At 44.0% G+C, this 14,237-nt stretch overlaps 1 protein-coding gene and 1 non-coding gene across 3 annotated transcripts in view; one reads left to right on the top strand and one right to left on the bottom strand.

Annotated features, from left to right (window-relative positions):
- The window catches only part of LOC109380957 (1-phosphatidylinositol 4,5-bisphosphate phosphodiesterase epsilon-1), a 186,942-nt gene that overhangs the window by 87,647 nt on the left and 85,058 nt on the right, over positions 1-14,237 (bottom strand). For both annotated transcript variants that reach the window (XM_019639094.1, XM_019639093.1), the window contains exon 3: positions 2,177-2,322. In XM_019639094.1, the coding sequence (XP_019494639.1) occupies positions 2,177-2,322 (146 nt within the window). The remainder of the gene's footprint in view (positions 1-2,176; positions 2,323-14,237) is intronic.
- On the top strand, positions 13,626-13,699 carry TRNAM-CAU (transfer RNA methionine (anticodon CAU)). Its single transcript has one exon. It is a non-coding gene; the product is annotated as a tRNA-Met (tRNA).

Raw genomic sequence — 14,237 nt, 5'->3', positions numbered from 1 at the left:
ATACCAAAAAGACAGAAAATCCATCCACAGTTCTACCATCCACAGACAATATTAGATATATTTCCCTCCAGTATTTATTCTATTTGTGTCTATCTAGTATAAATATTTTATAAATTTTGTTGCATAAATATGCTGAGGTTATTAAGTATAGACAGATTTGTTCCCAGATGTTTTTATGCATTATGTGTTACTGATTTTCCAATGATATTAACAATTGTTTATAAACATCATTTTTGATGGCCAAATAATATTCTATTGTATGGATGTATCATATTATTTCCTTCATTTTTCTGTTATTGTTCATTTGGGTTATTTTAAATTGACACTATGATTAAGTAAATATCATTATAGTAAATCTTCATAGTTCTAATCATTTCCTTAAAACAGCTGAGAATTTAGTTTGAGGAAGAAAATATATAATGTCTATAGAAAACCAAAGTCATTTAACATAAGGTTGCTCCCCTTTTCCATCTAATTGCTTTAAAAAACACCTTTTGTTATCTTGATGTAGTTAAATTACTTATAATGTAAATATTTTCAAGCCTGAAAGTACACACATGAGCTCTGCCTCCACAATCATTCTAGCATAAGAACATCTAGCAACTTATCTCCTGTATACATTTTTCCAGCCAAACAGTAACTGAATCTGGTACTTTTACCCATTTTTTTTTTGTAAACATCAGTTTAGTTTTAAGCCAAATATAAGAGCATGAAACTAGGTGGCAGTTGGTCTGGGGTGTAAGACAGAACGCACAGGAATTAGTGGTGAGGTTTAGCTTGGTTTGAGGTTATTCCTTTAAGAGAGAGTCACCTGGCTCTATATGGCCATCTTGGATTTTGAAATCAAATTAAGTTGGGTCTGAAAGTCACATTCACCCAAGGCCTCCACGGGTCATTCTGAGGTCATTCTTGTGTCAAGAGAATCTCTAATAGATGGTTTGTGGCTGCTAGCCTACAAAATGGCCTCCAATGATACACACTTCCTGGTGCAGTGTAGTTTCCCCCACAATGAAACAGTGTCCTATGTGACCAGCACAAATGACAGAAGTGACAGTGTGTGACTTCTGAGGCTCGGACATAGAAGGCACTGCAGCTTCTGCTGTGCTCTTTTGGACCATTTACTCTGGAGGGAGCCAGCCTCCATGCTGTGAGGACAGTGACGTCCAGAAGAGAGGAAGCGAGGTACTCAGTCCACAGCCAGCACCAAGTTGCCAGTCAGCAGAGAAAGATAAGCATCAGTGAAACAGAACTATTTTATCACAATATGATCATTCTTTTAAAAAAAGTAATACAGATTTTTGTTGTTGTTGTTGTTTGTTTGTTTGTTTTTAATAGAAAATCTATCACAAAGAGAGCCAAATCATCTGGATATACATTTGTAAAACCATTTTAAATGCCAATGACAGGATCATTTGAGTTTATTCTTGGTTAAGAAAATTCAAAAAGACAAAAAAATTTCCAAATCTGAGAATTTTCTTCTCCTCCCCTAACCCTGAATCCCTATGTAGGGACCTGGGGAATCAAAGGAAAATCTCAATAATGTTATGAAGCAAGATCTATTTATATGAGGACCCTCACTGGGAAGGTGAATCTCAGACAACAATAACAGTTCTCTTTATGGAACCTTCCTATACATCAGATACACCTGCTAATAAACACTTTATATTATCTCACTAAATCCTATGTGAAACGGTAGGTGCTTGTTATTATTACCCCCATTTTACAGATGAAGAAACTGAGTCTCAATGAGGTCAAGTAACTTGCCCAGATCACATGGGGGAGCTAGGATTTGATTCCGTTATTCTGACTCTACAACTCACGTACTTCCTCACACCACACTGCCTCCCACAAGAGTGAGGGAGCAGTTACTTTATGCTGGGTTACTGAGGCTGAAAAAGAATAAGGCGGAAAGCTTTACTGACAGAATGGTGATCTTATTATTAGGCTTGATGGTGAAGGCATAAGAGTGGGATACCGCAGAGGTTAAGGGCATGGGCTCTGAAGTCAAGGCCGCCTGCATTCACATCCCAGGCATGCCAGGTGACCATGGGTGAACGACTTAACTTCCAACCAATTGCCTGGTTTGGGTAAATGTGGTTACCAGAGCAATTAATTCAGTGCCATTCCACTGGTAAGGGAAACTCTGCCCAGATAACCGTAGTCCCACGGCACATACCTGAGGCCGGCCAAGAACTCCATGACAGTGTTGTAGTTTCCCATGTTCCAGCAGCATTTGGCCACATGCACCAAGTACGAGAAGACTTCCCGCTTCTCCTCCATGGAGCCCGCCGTGAGGATCAGCCACGTCACCCAGGAGCTCACCTGGAAAACGCAGACAGAGGCACCCATTGAAACTATGTCCTGGAAGCCTGATAAATATTTTTTCTCAAGAAAACTGGTTTTCTTTTTTAGAGATCAGTTTAGTATTAGGAAATGAAGAACCCAGACAAGAGACAAAGGTGACACTAGTTCCATCACTGCTTTGCTATGGGATTCTGGGAAAGTCACTTAACCTCTCTGTGTTCATTTTCATCTTTAAAATAAGGAGGCCAAAAGGTAATTCATAAACTCCCTCTTGATCTATAAAATTCCATGAGACTATGAAAACTAAAGCCTAAAGGTAATATTGATTTAAATATATTTGACTGAGGGACAGTAAGATTAAATGCAATCAGTGCACTTAGCTCATAAATGAGACATTTATCAAATAGTAAAATACACATCAAATAAAAAATACACATTTTTGAACTCTCTTTTGCAAATGCATTATCGATTATGCTCCTCAAATGACTAAACAATAGAGAACAAATACTTGTACAGCACTTACCATGTGCCAGGAACTGTTCTAAGCACTTTACATATGTTAGCTCATTTCTCTCTCACAACAATCCTAAGAGTAAGGGACTATCATTATCCTCATTTTATGGGGGAGAAAACTGAGGGACAGAGGGCCTAAGAGACCTGCTCAAGGTCCCCAATCAAGAGATGGCAAAGCCAGAATGTGAACTCAGGTGTGTGCCCCAGAGGTGGCACCATTAACCACTCACTAAATGCCTACTGTGTATACATGAGCTCTAGTGTCCTCCAGCTCTGGGCTTAAATTTATTCTAATGTGATTTGCTTTTTCTACTATACAGACTCGAGTATCATGCTTAATAATAATCCAGTATTAACACTCCCTTTATGATGTGCAGCCTCGAAAACCTCTGCTTAATCTCTAAGATTATTTTGCTGCTCCCTATGCTTTGGAGCTTGGACACTCGTGTTCACTGAAGGGACTTCCTCCATCCAGGCTAATGTCTGGGCTGATAAGCTCAGCTGTTAACAAATCAAAGCTTAGGTCTTAACCGCACACGGCCCATTCGCTGCACTTGGTTCAGCAGCAGCGCTGAAACCTGCGGAGCAGCTCATTTGCCTGGCTGGAGTGAGAGCGGGGCCTGCGTGAACACAGAGTTCATGGTGACCCATGACAACTGTTAGAAAAAAGACTTCAACATCCATAGCATACTGCCGTGAAATGATAGGCATGAATGGCACTTAGTGCTGGCGGCGACCACAGAGGGCAGTCCAACCCCGTTTTCCAGATCAGGAATCCATGGCTCATGGGAGAAGTGAGTTTCTGAGGTCACAATTCTTACTGATGTCAAAACTAGAACTCCCAGTCCAATGTTCTTTCATCTGATGAAGGGTGACAGTTTCTTTAAACTTGGCATTGGTTAGGTCCTTCTAAGCACTCACTAAAAGCCAAATATTTGAGGACAGAGCTGGAATAGAAGAAGATACCAAGAAAAGCACCAAAAGATGGTTTAAGAAATGAAAAAAGCAGGCGAGACTGAGACCTGAACACCTCTTTCTTCTCCATACACAGAAATAAATAGGGAAATAGGAGCAATGGGGAGTTCTGATGATGACACAGGGTTATACTCTGGTATCAGTCAGAAGCACTGCGGCAATAATCTTCCCTTTGGAAATCGGCTGAAGCCAAAATGTGGTGGGCCACTGGCCACCCCAGGGCCCAGGGGCTCCGAGCATGTGCCTCTGCTCTCTGCTTGCCCTGGACTTCTCTGGGCCCTCGTACAACACCAGGAGAACAGACCTGGAATCAGACCCCAGGACGAGCCCTGGTGCAGATCATCCTGCAAGGAAGTCCATGCCATTTGGGGACCATTTGTTCCGGTCTCCTGGGACTGTGGAGCACACAGGATCCTTCTGGATTTGCAGAACCCGCCCCTCTCCTGCAGCTATAAACAAGCCCTTGCTCACGGTCTCCATGCCTTGTCACTTCATCTGGTGACCCAGTTAACAGTCACCTTTGTGAAACTCTGGCTCTCTAGAGCAAGAAATTATTTTGCTAACAGAGACTGAGCGTCCTTGGTGCTTCTGTCCAATTCTTTCTTTAGTGTGATTGGCTTTTGATGAGCTGTGGGAAATCACCAGCAAACACTTAGAATCATAAAATCATTGACTCTTTGAGCTAAAAATTCAAACCCTTGTCCTTACAAATAAAAATGAAACCTTGGAAAGTTAAAATGCTTCATCAAAGACACCCAATGCATTAGGTTTTTAGAGCTCTGGTTATATCTTTTTGTGGCTTTAGCTTTTATTTTTGTCGAAACTGATGGCAAATCAGTGTCTCTGGAAAGTCATGGTTCTTCCCGGCTGTTCTGGTACTGCACAGTGACTTATCAGTCCAGTGGCCTCAAAGGGTTAACGCATTTTCTCCTGGAGAAGCCAGCTCCACAGCGCAGGCGCAGACCACCACGTGGCTTGTGACTCAATCCTGATCTCATATCCAGATTTATTTCCTATCAGTCAAATAATTTTCCATATACTTTCCCACAATGCTAGGAAAAAAATAGCGATACTGTATTTCACATGGAAACCTAATTTAAACCAACTGTTCCATCTTGGAGTGTAAGTCCCTAGGGCCTGGTTGTTGAGATTATGTAAGCACTGATATCATAAACACTGCCCCCTCAACATCTGCTTACAGACTTCAGGGATAATTCTTATTGTGGCCTAATGTATTCATAATTTCACAGGCATTAATTGAGAATGTCATCACTAATTATGAAAAATAAATGACATAAAAAGGAAACAAGGATTATGGAGAAGACTATAAAATGTTGCCCAAAGCATAAACGGTGGTCACGTTTCTAAGTGGAAAATGTGATGTGTCACCAATCCAGAAAGATTTCCCGGACATTAACCACAAAGAAAACCACAAAACTCGTGTACGTGTGAAGCACTACAACTCCAGCATAGAGAGTGTCCCTACAGTGGAAGGAGTTAAGCATGGCAGGTTACTTTGCCTTATTTCAATGGTCAGCATAGAATAAAGAGAACCTGGCCCCCAGCCCGATTCTGCACAAGTCCTCCCAGTGGCTCTATGCTGATCCTGACGACCCTGACCCCTGGGTACATGCCTACAACCCCTCTACAGTTGCTCCTCTCCAGATGTTTATCTTCTTCCTTCTCTTGTCTTTCTCAGAGCTCTGAGGCCTGGCCAAGCTGAACAGCTTGCTCTCTCTTCTCACATCAAATACCTTATTGACATCACACAGCTCAGTTTGGAAGGAATGTTCTTGTTCCATTCAAAATGACCTTCCCCTGGTCCATCACGTCCTTTGTAAAGCCGAATCCTTACCTTGGCCCAGCAGGCCCCTGTCCGTTCGCCAAGCTCTCCTTGGCTCTCCCCAACATCCTGCTTTCAGGGAGGTGGCCAAGGCTTTCTCCCATCTCAGGGATCTTGTACTGGTTGTAGCTTTTACGAGAAGCCCCCCGCCCCCACCTCACCCCCACTGCCGATTTGGCTAACACCTACTTATCCTGTAGGCAGAAATGTCCCTAGTCCCTGCAGTCAGGGTCCCTGCCACGGGTCCCCCACCTTAGAAGGCCCACACTGGCCCGTCCAGCTGTGCCCTTCTCCATAGAATGAGAAACCTGTGGGTGGAGGGAACATGTCTGCCCACTGGCTGTGCACCGGCTATTAGATTATTCGCCCCTGTCGATCCAGGTCTCCTGAATCCCCCGTCCAAACAGCCCAAGCCCACTTCTGGGCCGGTAAGGGCCTTTTACCTGGGTCGGTCCTCCTGAGGGTGGATCATAACTCTGGGCCTGAAGGCTGTCCGAGGGGTAGGGTGTGCGTGTGTGTGTGTGTGTGTGTGTGCGTGTGTGTGTGTGTGCGCGCGTGTACAGAGTTTGAAAGTGAGGCCTGAGGTATCCACACATAGGCACAGGTGCCAGGATAGAAAGAGAATGTGGCCAGGCCCCAGCTGGGGGCTTCCTTTAGACTTTGTCCTTTGTGCTTCATCCTGGGTGTCCAGTTAAAGTCAAGGGCAGGGCTGTCTTTAGGAACGTGATGAAAGCATCACGTTCCTGAGGCCGTCTGCTCTGACTTCCGGCCTGGGCTAGGTCCACGGGCTATGCATTATGTGGTGCCCCATGTTTCCTTGACCCCCAACTCCCTGCACAGTCAGCTCTGTGCTCCCCAAAAGGCAGACATCAGGTCTGCCGTGCCCACTCTGTAGCTGTTTAATGAGTCGACGAATAAGTGGATGTGACCTCTTCTAAAAAGGCTTTACTGACAACCTAGCACTTCACATTCAACTTCCTGTTTGTCTCTGGCTTAATACTGGACCTTGAATCCAAAGTTACGTCTGTACTTGGTCTCTCACCACTGCATGGATTTGCATCTGGTTTATTTTTGTTATATTTGTGTGCCTGACTCTTTCACATGGGCCTGTTCTGTGTCCCTTACCAGACCTTAAGTCCTCAAAGACAGAGACCATCTTTCCCACATGTCCAGTGTGGGGATCCCTGGTGCCTCTGACCGATAGGCAGGCCACCCGGAGTCCCAGGAGGCTGTGGGCAGAGAGGATTCTCAGCCTCCAAATGGTCACAGATTATATTTGGGAAAAGGCCCGAACACTTCCTACTGCTGTTCCCAGGTCCAGAAATAAGAGACAAATGACTTTCTGCCAAAACGTTTTTTTTTAATACACAAAGCAGAAGTTTTCATAGAAAGATGATCTTTTGTAATGGGTATCTGGTTACCTTAAATGCAAAGGCTGGGCTCAAATGGTAGAATCTACAGAAGACACGAAAGTCTAGACAAAGTTACTCTCAAGTGGCTTATGTGCATTGCACACACACACACCGGCCTTCCATTGAGCTTTGCTGAAACAACCCTTGAACTAGAGCATGTGGCCATGCACATACATGCCATACATTGACAGACACTGGCCTCCCGGCCCCTGCCTTCCCCGGCCTCACACATACACACATTCGCCTAGGCAGCCCTCTTCCTAATGTGGAGTACCGCCTCAGAATCTCTGGTGGTGGTGGTAGGGTGTTTGTTCAAATGCGGATTCCAAGTTCTCACCCACAACTGGAAACCAGGCTTTCTAACAGCAGGGCCCAGGAATCTGCATTTTTAGATAACTCCCGGGCGGATATGATGCTTACTTAGGTTGAGAACTGTCAGGGGGTCAGCATCCCTTTCTGTACCCCTGAGCCTTGAGTCAGAATTCAAGCATCATTTCTGTCCAACACTGTATATCTCCATCTCTGTAACTGTGCCTGAGACGGGGCCCCGAAGCTGTTTGGAACCAGGGAGAAGCCGGGGGAGGCAGTGCAGCACAGCGCAGCACAACACAGCGGTGGAGAACACGGGCACTGGAGCTGAGTGGACCTGCGTTCAACTCCCAGTTCCATGGTTTCCTTGTGCAGATCGCTGAGTTAAGAAGCCACCTAACGTGTCAGCCTCAATTCCCTTTTCAGTAAAATGGGAACAGTAATCATTATTGTGAGGGTGAAACTGAAGATTGTATCTAAAGCTCTCAACATGCTGCTTAGTGTGTAGGGGAAGACTCAATAAATGTTTACTACTGTTGCTGCTGCTACTAATGTCACCTGAGTTGTAGAGAAGCTGAATTCTAGGAAACAAACCCCAGAAACCCAGAAGAAAGGAATCACTAAGTCCCACCTCCTAGCTACAAGGAAGGAGGTAGTCCAAGGCTGGACCAGGAGGAGTCCGTGGTTGCCTGAGAGGGTTTGTACCCTGAGCACAAGCCTTTCAGAACAGCAGGGTAACTCACATATTTCTTCTTCTCTGAAGGCTTCCCTGTCTTCATTAGGAATAAAATAGCCTTCCTTTTCTTCTATTTAAATCACCCCATCCCATACATACATATATATGTATACTTATTTATATGTATGTGTATATAGGTATATTTGTAGCACCCCGTCCCGTCCTAGACCAATCTCCCCCAACTGTAAACTCCTTAATAGCAGAGGCCATGACTTATTCACGCTGGGGTCTCAGCACTCAGGATGCAGTGGCTGGCAAGTTACACACGCCCAGGCATCCTCCTTGACATGAAGCGGGTACAGAAGAACCTCTTGAACTCCTTGTCCAGTTTGGCATGGTTCCACCAATGACTTTTTGTTTATGAGGGACAGAGAGGGCAAAAGGGAGGCACCTAAAGGTGGCTTCTAGAGAAGCCCTAACCACATCTTTCATTATACTCCTCCAGCTCCCCCCAAACTGTATCATAATTGTTCACAGAACAAACTCTAAACCTCTTTTTTTGGTCTTCAAGCCTGGCACTATCTGATCTAAATTTACATCTCCAGCATTAATTTTCAGTGTTGCCCACCACTCATCTGTCTGACATTCCAATCCTACTACATATTGTATTTTCTCTTCTCTATCTGTTCCTATCTCTATGGTGTTATTCAATTTCCTTGTGTTGTAAAGGCACAGGGGATTTTGTTTGTTTATTTGTTTTGCTTTGGCTGTCCAACATCTCTTGATTGAATTATCCTTTCTCCATCTTAATGTATACAGATTACATGGCGCTGCTCCACCCCTGCCTTCAGGCCTGGCCTCGGTGATTTGTTCAGAGACGGGTATGTGACCCAAGCCAGGCCAACCAGAGCCCTCCTTGAGCCTTTTTCTGAAACTTCTGGAAAAGAGACAGAACCTTTCATTGGAATCATAAACTGTAAAGATATGGCCCTGGAGCTACTGACAGCTGTCTTTGCCATGATATCAGGAAAGCCTGCCTGAGAATGAAGTCAACCCCCTAAAAAGATGAAGATGGATTTCTAAGGACATGGGTCAGATTCCTACATCCAGCCATACCTGAAGCCCTGTGAAGATTTCATAAACATAAACCAAAAAATTCCCTTATTTTGTTTGAGCATGGTTGAGCTGAGCTGCAAAACCCCAAAAAACCAAAACCAAACAAAAAACAAAGCCTTGACAAATATATCTGATGACTCTCCTTCACCTGACAAATACTTATTGAGTATCTACTATGCACCATGTACCATGCTGGACACTAATAAACGAGACAGACATGGTGTCTGCCCTTGGGGAGCTTGGAGCCTCATGGGGGAAGATACCATAAGCGAGTAATTAAATATTATGACGGGGTAAGTCCAAGGCCAGCTTTACCCATTTATACGTTACGATCCTTGGAAGTCCAGTCTTTCCACCACTTCTTGATTCCGGTTGCCCTCTCAAAGCACTTTATTTCTATCTCTATCATAATGCTTGTTTTTTTCCACAAACAGCTATTGTATGCCTGTGAATTTGCTGGGCGCTATGCTAGGCATGGGGGCAGGAGGGATTGGAGCAAGTACAGGAAAGTAAGATAGCATGTTCTGCCCTACGATGAAGTCAGTCGTATATATGGCCATCTTTCTACATTGTCAACTCCTCGAGGATAGAGAATGCGTTATTCTGGCCATCTTTCTATTGTTTGCACATTGTCTTTCCCGTAGTTTGCTAAAGTTTATTCTCAACTTCTTCAATTAAAATTTCCCTAAATACTCAGAAATGAGGTTCTAAATTCACTAGAATTATTCACTGTTTTTTAAAAAATATATATTTTTTAATTTTGGTTCCACGTACCAATTGTTAGTGTCATAAGTTACATGTAAATATTCTCAAGGTATGAACTCTAGAAGCTTTGATAAGTCCTCAGCTCCACTTACTTACTTTAAACTGCCTTTTAATATAAAGGTTAAATTTATTAAAAGCTTTGAAAAGGTTTTGCTGTTCCACTCTTTGTGACACTGCGTTACTTTTTAAAAATTGAGGTATAATTGACATGCAACATTGTATTATTTCAGGTAAACAATATAATGCTTCCATATTTGTATATATTGCATAATGATCACTACAATAAATCTAGTTAACATCCATCACCTTACATGGTTACAATTTTTTTTCTTGTGATGAGGACTTTTAAGATTCACTTTCTTAGCAACTTTCAAATATTCAGTACCATATTATTAACTATAGTCCCCATGCTGTACATTACATTCCCATGACTAATTCATTTTATAACTAGAAGTTTATATGCTCCCCCACCCCTCACCCTATCCTTCTGGCAACCACCAATCTGTTCTCTGTATCTATGAGCTTAGGTTTTTGTTGTTGTTCTTGCTGTTTTTAAATTCCACATATAAATGAGATCATACAGTTGTCTTTCTCTGATTTATTTCATTTAGCATAATGCCCTCAAGGTCCATCCATGTTGTCACAAATGGCAAGATTTCATTCTTTTTTATGGCTATTTACTGTTTTAAAATCAACGAGGGGACATATTTTGACTAAGACATGCAAACGCTATTTCTAGTTAAATGAACTCCTGAGAATAGCCAACAGCTATGCAGGATGTATTATACTCTCTCTTAACCATATTCAACTGAACGAATCATTTTTTCTGGAGCCAATTATTACTTTTTTTTTTTTAGCTCAGCCATCCTGCCACCTGTTGGCAGTTCAGCGGCAGCTCAGCTTGGCTGGGAATTGAACCAGCGACCCTGTTGCTCAGAGCTCGCACTCTTGAGTGAGCCCTTAACAAACTGAGCCACTCTGCTGGCCCTCTGGAGCCAATTATTAAATGCTGTTCAAGAGGAAGCCTTGTTTCATGTACATTCTCCCCTTTGGTAAAAGTATTTATTGGTAGTCCTAGAATAGGGTCTTTGTTATTTCATCCCATTGTAACAATGCAATTAAAACCCACGGCTAGGGCCAGCCGCGTTAGTTAGGCATTGGCTCTGAGCAGCAGGGTCTGGGTTCGGATCCCACATATGAGGGCCAGTGACGCTGTGCCCTCTACAGCTAAGATGGTGAACAAAAACTCAATCTGGAGCTGGGCTGCTGCAAGTTGCCGGCGACAGTGTAGGCTGCAGTGGGGCTGGCCAGCAGCGGGCATGAGCTTTTGTGAGCTGCCATGAGCTGCTGTAAGTGGCTGTCCAATGGCCTGCAAGAGACTGCCTCACCCGGTAAGAGCGCAATGATAATACCAACATGGGCCAGTGAAGCGACGTCCTCCACAACTGGACTGAAGAACAAAAGGACAGCAACTTGTCTCTTCCCCTCCCCCAATTCCCAATAAAATCTTAAAAAACAAAAAACAACAAAAATCAACCATGGCTAGCAGTTTACAGAAAAAGTCTTGATGTACGTGAGTTCTTAGCTCCAAATGATCCTGATCCTATTGCAGGGTAATTTATAAATCTATTTCTTTTCCTCTTTGCATGGTTTTAACAATAATACTGACAATAAGAACAGCTTCCATGTATTGGGCATGTATTTAGTCCCCTCAGCCCTACACACCTGGTGGTATAATAATACTGTACCCATTTACAGATGAGGAGGCTGAGGTTCAGAGTGGCTACGCTTGCCCAAGGTCATACAACCTGTAATCTAGGAATGAGCCAAATCAAAAGCCTGTGTTTTTCAACTACCATGCTTTACTGCTTTCCGTTTTCTCTTATGAGCATTAGACCGAAGAGTGAATTAATTATAGATTTTAGCCTGATCTACTGAGCAAATAAATGCTTTACTTAGCAGAGGCTGTGGGGAGCTCAGCTCACAGGTCTGAGCAGCTGTCACATTCTTTAGAAACAGAATGTCAGCATGCTGAGGAGTCACAGAGAATGGGGAATAGGTGCTTGCCAGTCATTTACCAATGTTCCCATTCTGTCACCTGTCTAAAATTCCAAGTCTTCTATGATACCAAGAATAGGACAGGGTCCTCCTGAATTAAACAGCCTGGAAGCTCTTTAATTAAGGAGCATGTGGGAGACGGCCTGGGAGAGATGCTACCCCTCAGCTCACTCATGGAGACAGGTGTCCCAGGCAGAGGTTGAAGAGAATCAGGAGGTGCTCCCAAAAACCTGCTCCCCAAGCTGCTGCCACCACTGGAGTGGCCCACCCACTTTCTCTGGTCCCTGCAGCCTCTTCACTCCAGCTAAGTTGCAGAACCTGCAGCAGATATATGCTCACTGAGTGTCCACCCTCAAGGAGCTCACACCCCCCTGGGCACTGCTCTGGTCCCTGGGGCATGCAGTGAGCAAGGCAGACACTGTCACTCCCCTCTCAGGAAATGGTAGCATCTTTACCGCCCAGCATGACTGGTCCCTTCCTGTCCTAGCTGTGATCTGGCTCCTATGGGGGCCCTCCTTTACTTCTCCTCACTGGGGATCTCAACTGGGCAGTGCCAGTGGGCACTGAGAGGCTGACTCTGTCATACACTGTGTTTGTCCTTTTCTGACATCAGCGAAACAATAATGCTATCAAATGCTCTCATGGAGTCTACTTAAATTGGCTTTAAGTACTTAACATGTATTCATTTAATCCTGCAATAACTCAATTTGGTGTATGTCATTATCACCCCATTTTATAGATGAAATGGGAGCACAGAGACCACAGAGTTTATGCACTGTGACCACTCTCCCCCTGGTCCTTGACACTGGGGTTCAAGCTCCTTGAAGGCAGGCATTGTTTTACTCATCTGTTTCCCAGCACAGAGTCCAGCACGAATGGTAGGTGCTTAACAACCTCTTGTTTTGAGTCATGCACAAAACACAGCTGCCACTGCAGCCAACTCCCTGTTGGTGCTGCCCTTCTCAGAAGAGGATCCAAGCACCTGAGTGCCCAGGGCATCTGGGGCTGCAGTGGGAGAACTGAGGCTGATAGTCCCATCCTGTAATCACCTGTCAGCTTGCCCTTCACCCAAGAGGCTCAAGAGGCCAGTGCTGGGGGAGGATAACAGAGCCATGACACAGAGACCTATTGGTGATTTGACCCATGACTGGAGGATTCCATTTTCCCTGAGATTACTGGGCATCAGAGAGTGAAGGTAGTGGTGGCCTTCTCATCTGCTCTGGAATTCTGAGGTGCCCTGAGTGATGGACAGGAAATGACCTTTCTGGTTATGGAAGTCGCCTGGATGAGGAAGTCACTGGGCATAGGCCATGCTGCCTGGGAAAAGGGGAAGAGTAAAGGCTGTCTTCCAGGGCCACTGAGCAGGTCCAGGAGTTTCTGGGGCATGTTGTGAATAACCCTGGGCCCAAGGGCAGGTGGACGCCTGTCACAGGAAAGTAAAAGTGAGCCCAGCAAGTCACTATGTCACTTGTAGGGCCCAATGACAAATGCTTGCTGATTGCAATGCAGATGGTGAGCAGGTAACAGGAGACTAACAACTGTACTGATGTTGATCAAGCAGGAAGGAGAGAATGAGAGGGAATAAAATGGTTTGCATGTGTTGTCATATGTTCTTCTGAAGACAAATCTGTGTGAAGAAACAAAGGATAGGGGTGGCCAGTTAGCTTAGGTGGTTAGAGTGCAGTGCTCATAACACTGAGGTTGCTGGTTCGATTCCCACATGGGCCACTGAGATGCACCCTCCACAACTAGATTGAAACAACTACTTGACTTGGAGCTGACAGATCCTGGAAAAACACACTGTTCCCTAATAAAAAAAAGAAAAGAAACAAAGGATAATGGCATCCTACCAAGATAATGACATCCTGGCCCTGTTGGACATGGGTAGATGTAAGATATCATTAAGAAGAAGATAATTAAATCTGCTATCTGTACAGTACATGTGTATAGGGGCAAGCTTCTCTGAATGCAACTTGCTAGGGAATAAATCTGCTGAAAACCAGAATTCTGTCTCTTCAACTTCCTGGTTCCAATGAGAATGGGGGTGGGGGAGAGGAGGAAGAACATAGGATTTGGAGCCAAAGAAGTACAGGTTCATTTCTTGGCACTGTTTTTTGTTTGTTTGTTTGTTTTTACTATTTATATGACCTTCAGCAAGTTTCTTTTTTTTTGAATTATTTTTTATTGTGAAATACACATTTTTTAGAATTAGTTTCAGTTGTACAACACAGTGCAATAGTTATACTTTTTACCCCTCGATGTGACA

This window comes from Hipposideros armiger, unplaced genomic scaffold (genome assembly GCF_001890085.2).
Source record: "Hipposideros armiger isolate ML-2016 unplaced genomic scaffold, ASM189008v1 scaffold_42, whole genome shotgun sequence".
NCBI classification, from domain to species: Eukaryota; Metazoa; Chordata; class Mammalia; order Chiroptera; family Hipposideridae; genus Hipposideros; species Hipposideros armiger.
The sequence above is the reverse complement of the archived record's forward strand: the minus strand, read 5'-3'. Positions and strand labels throughout refer to the sequence as shown.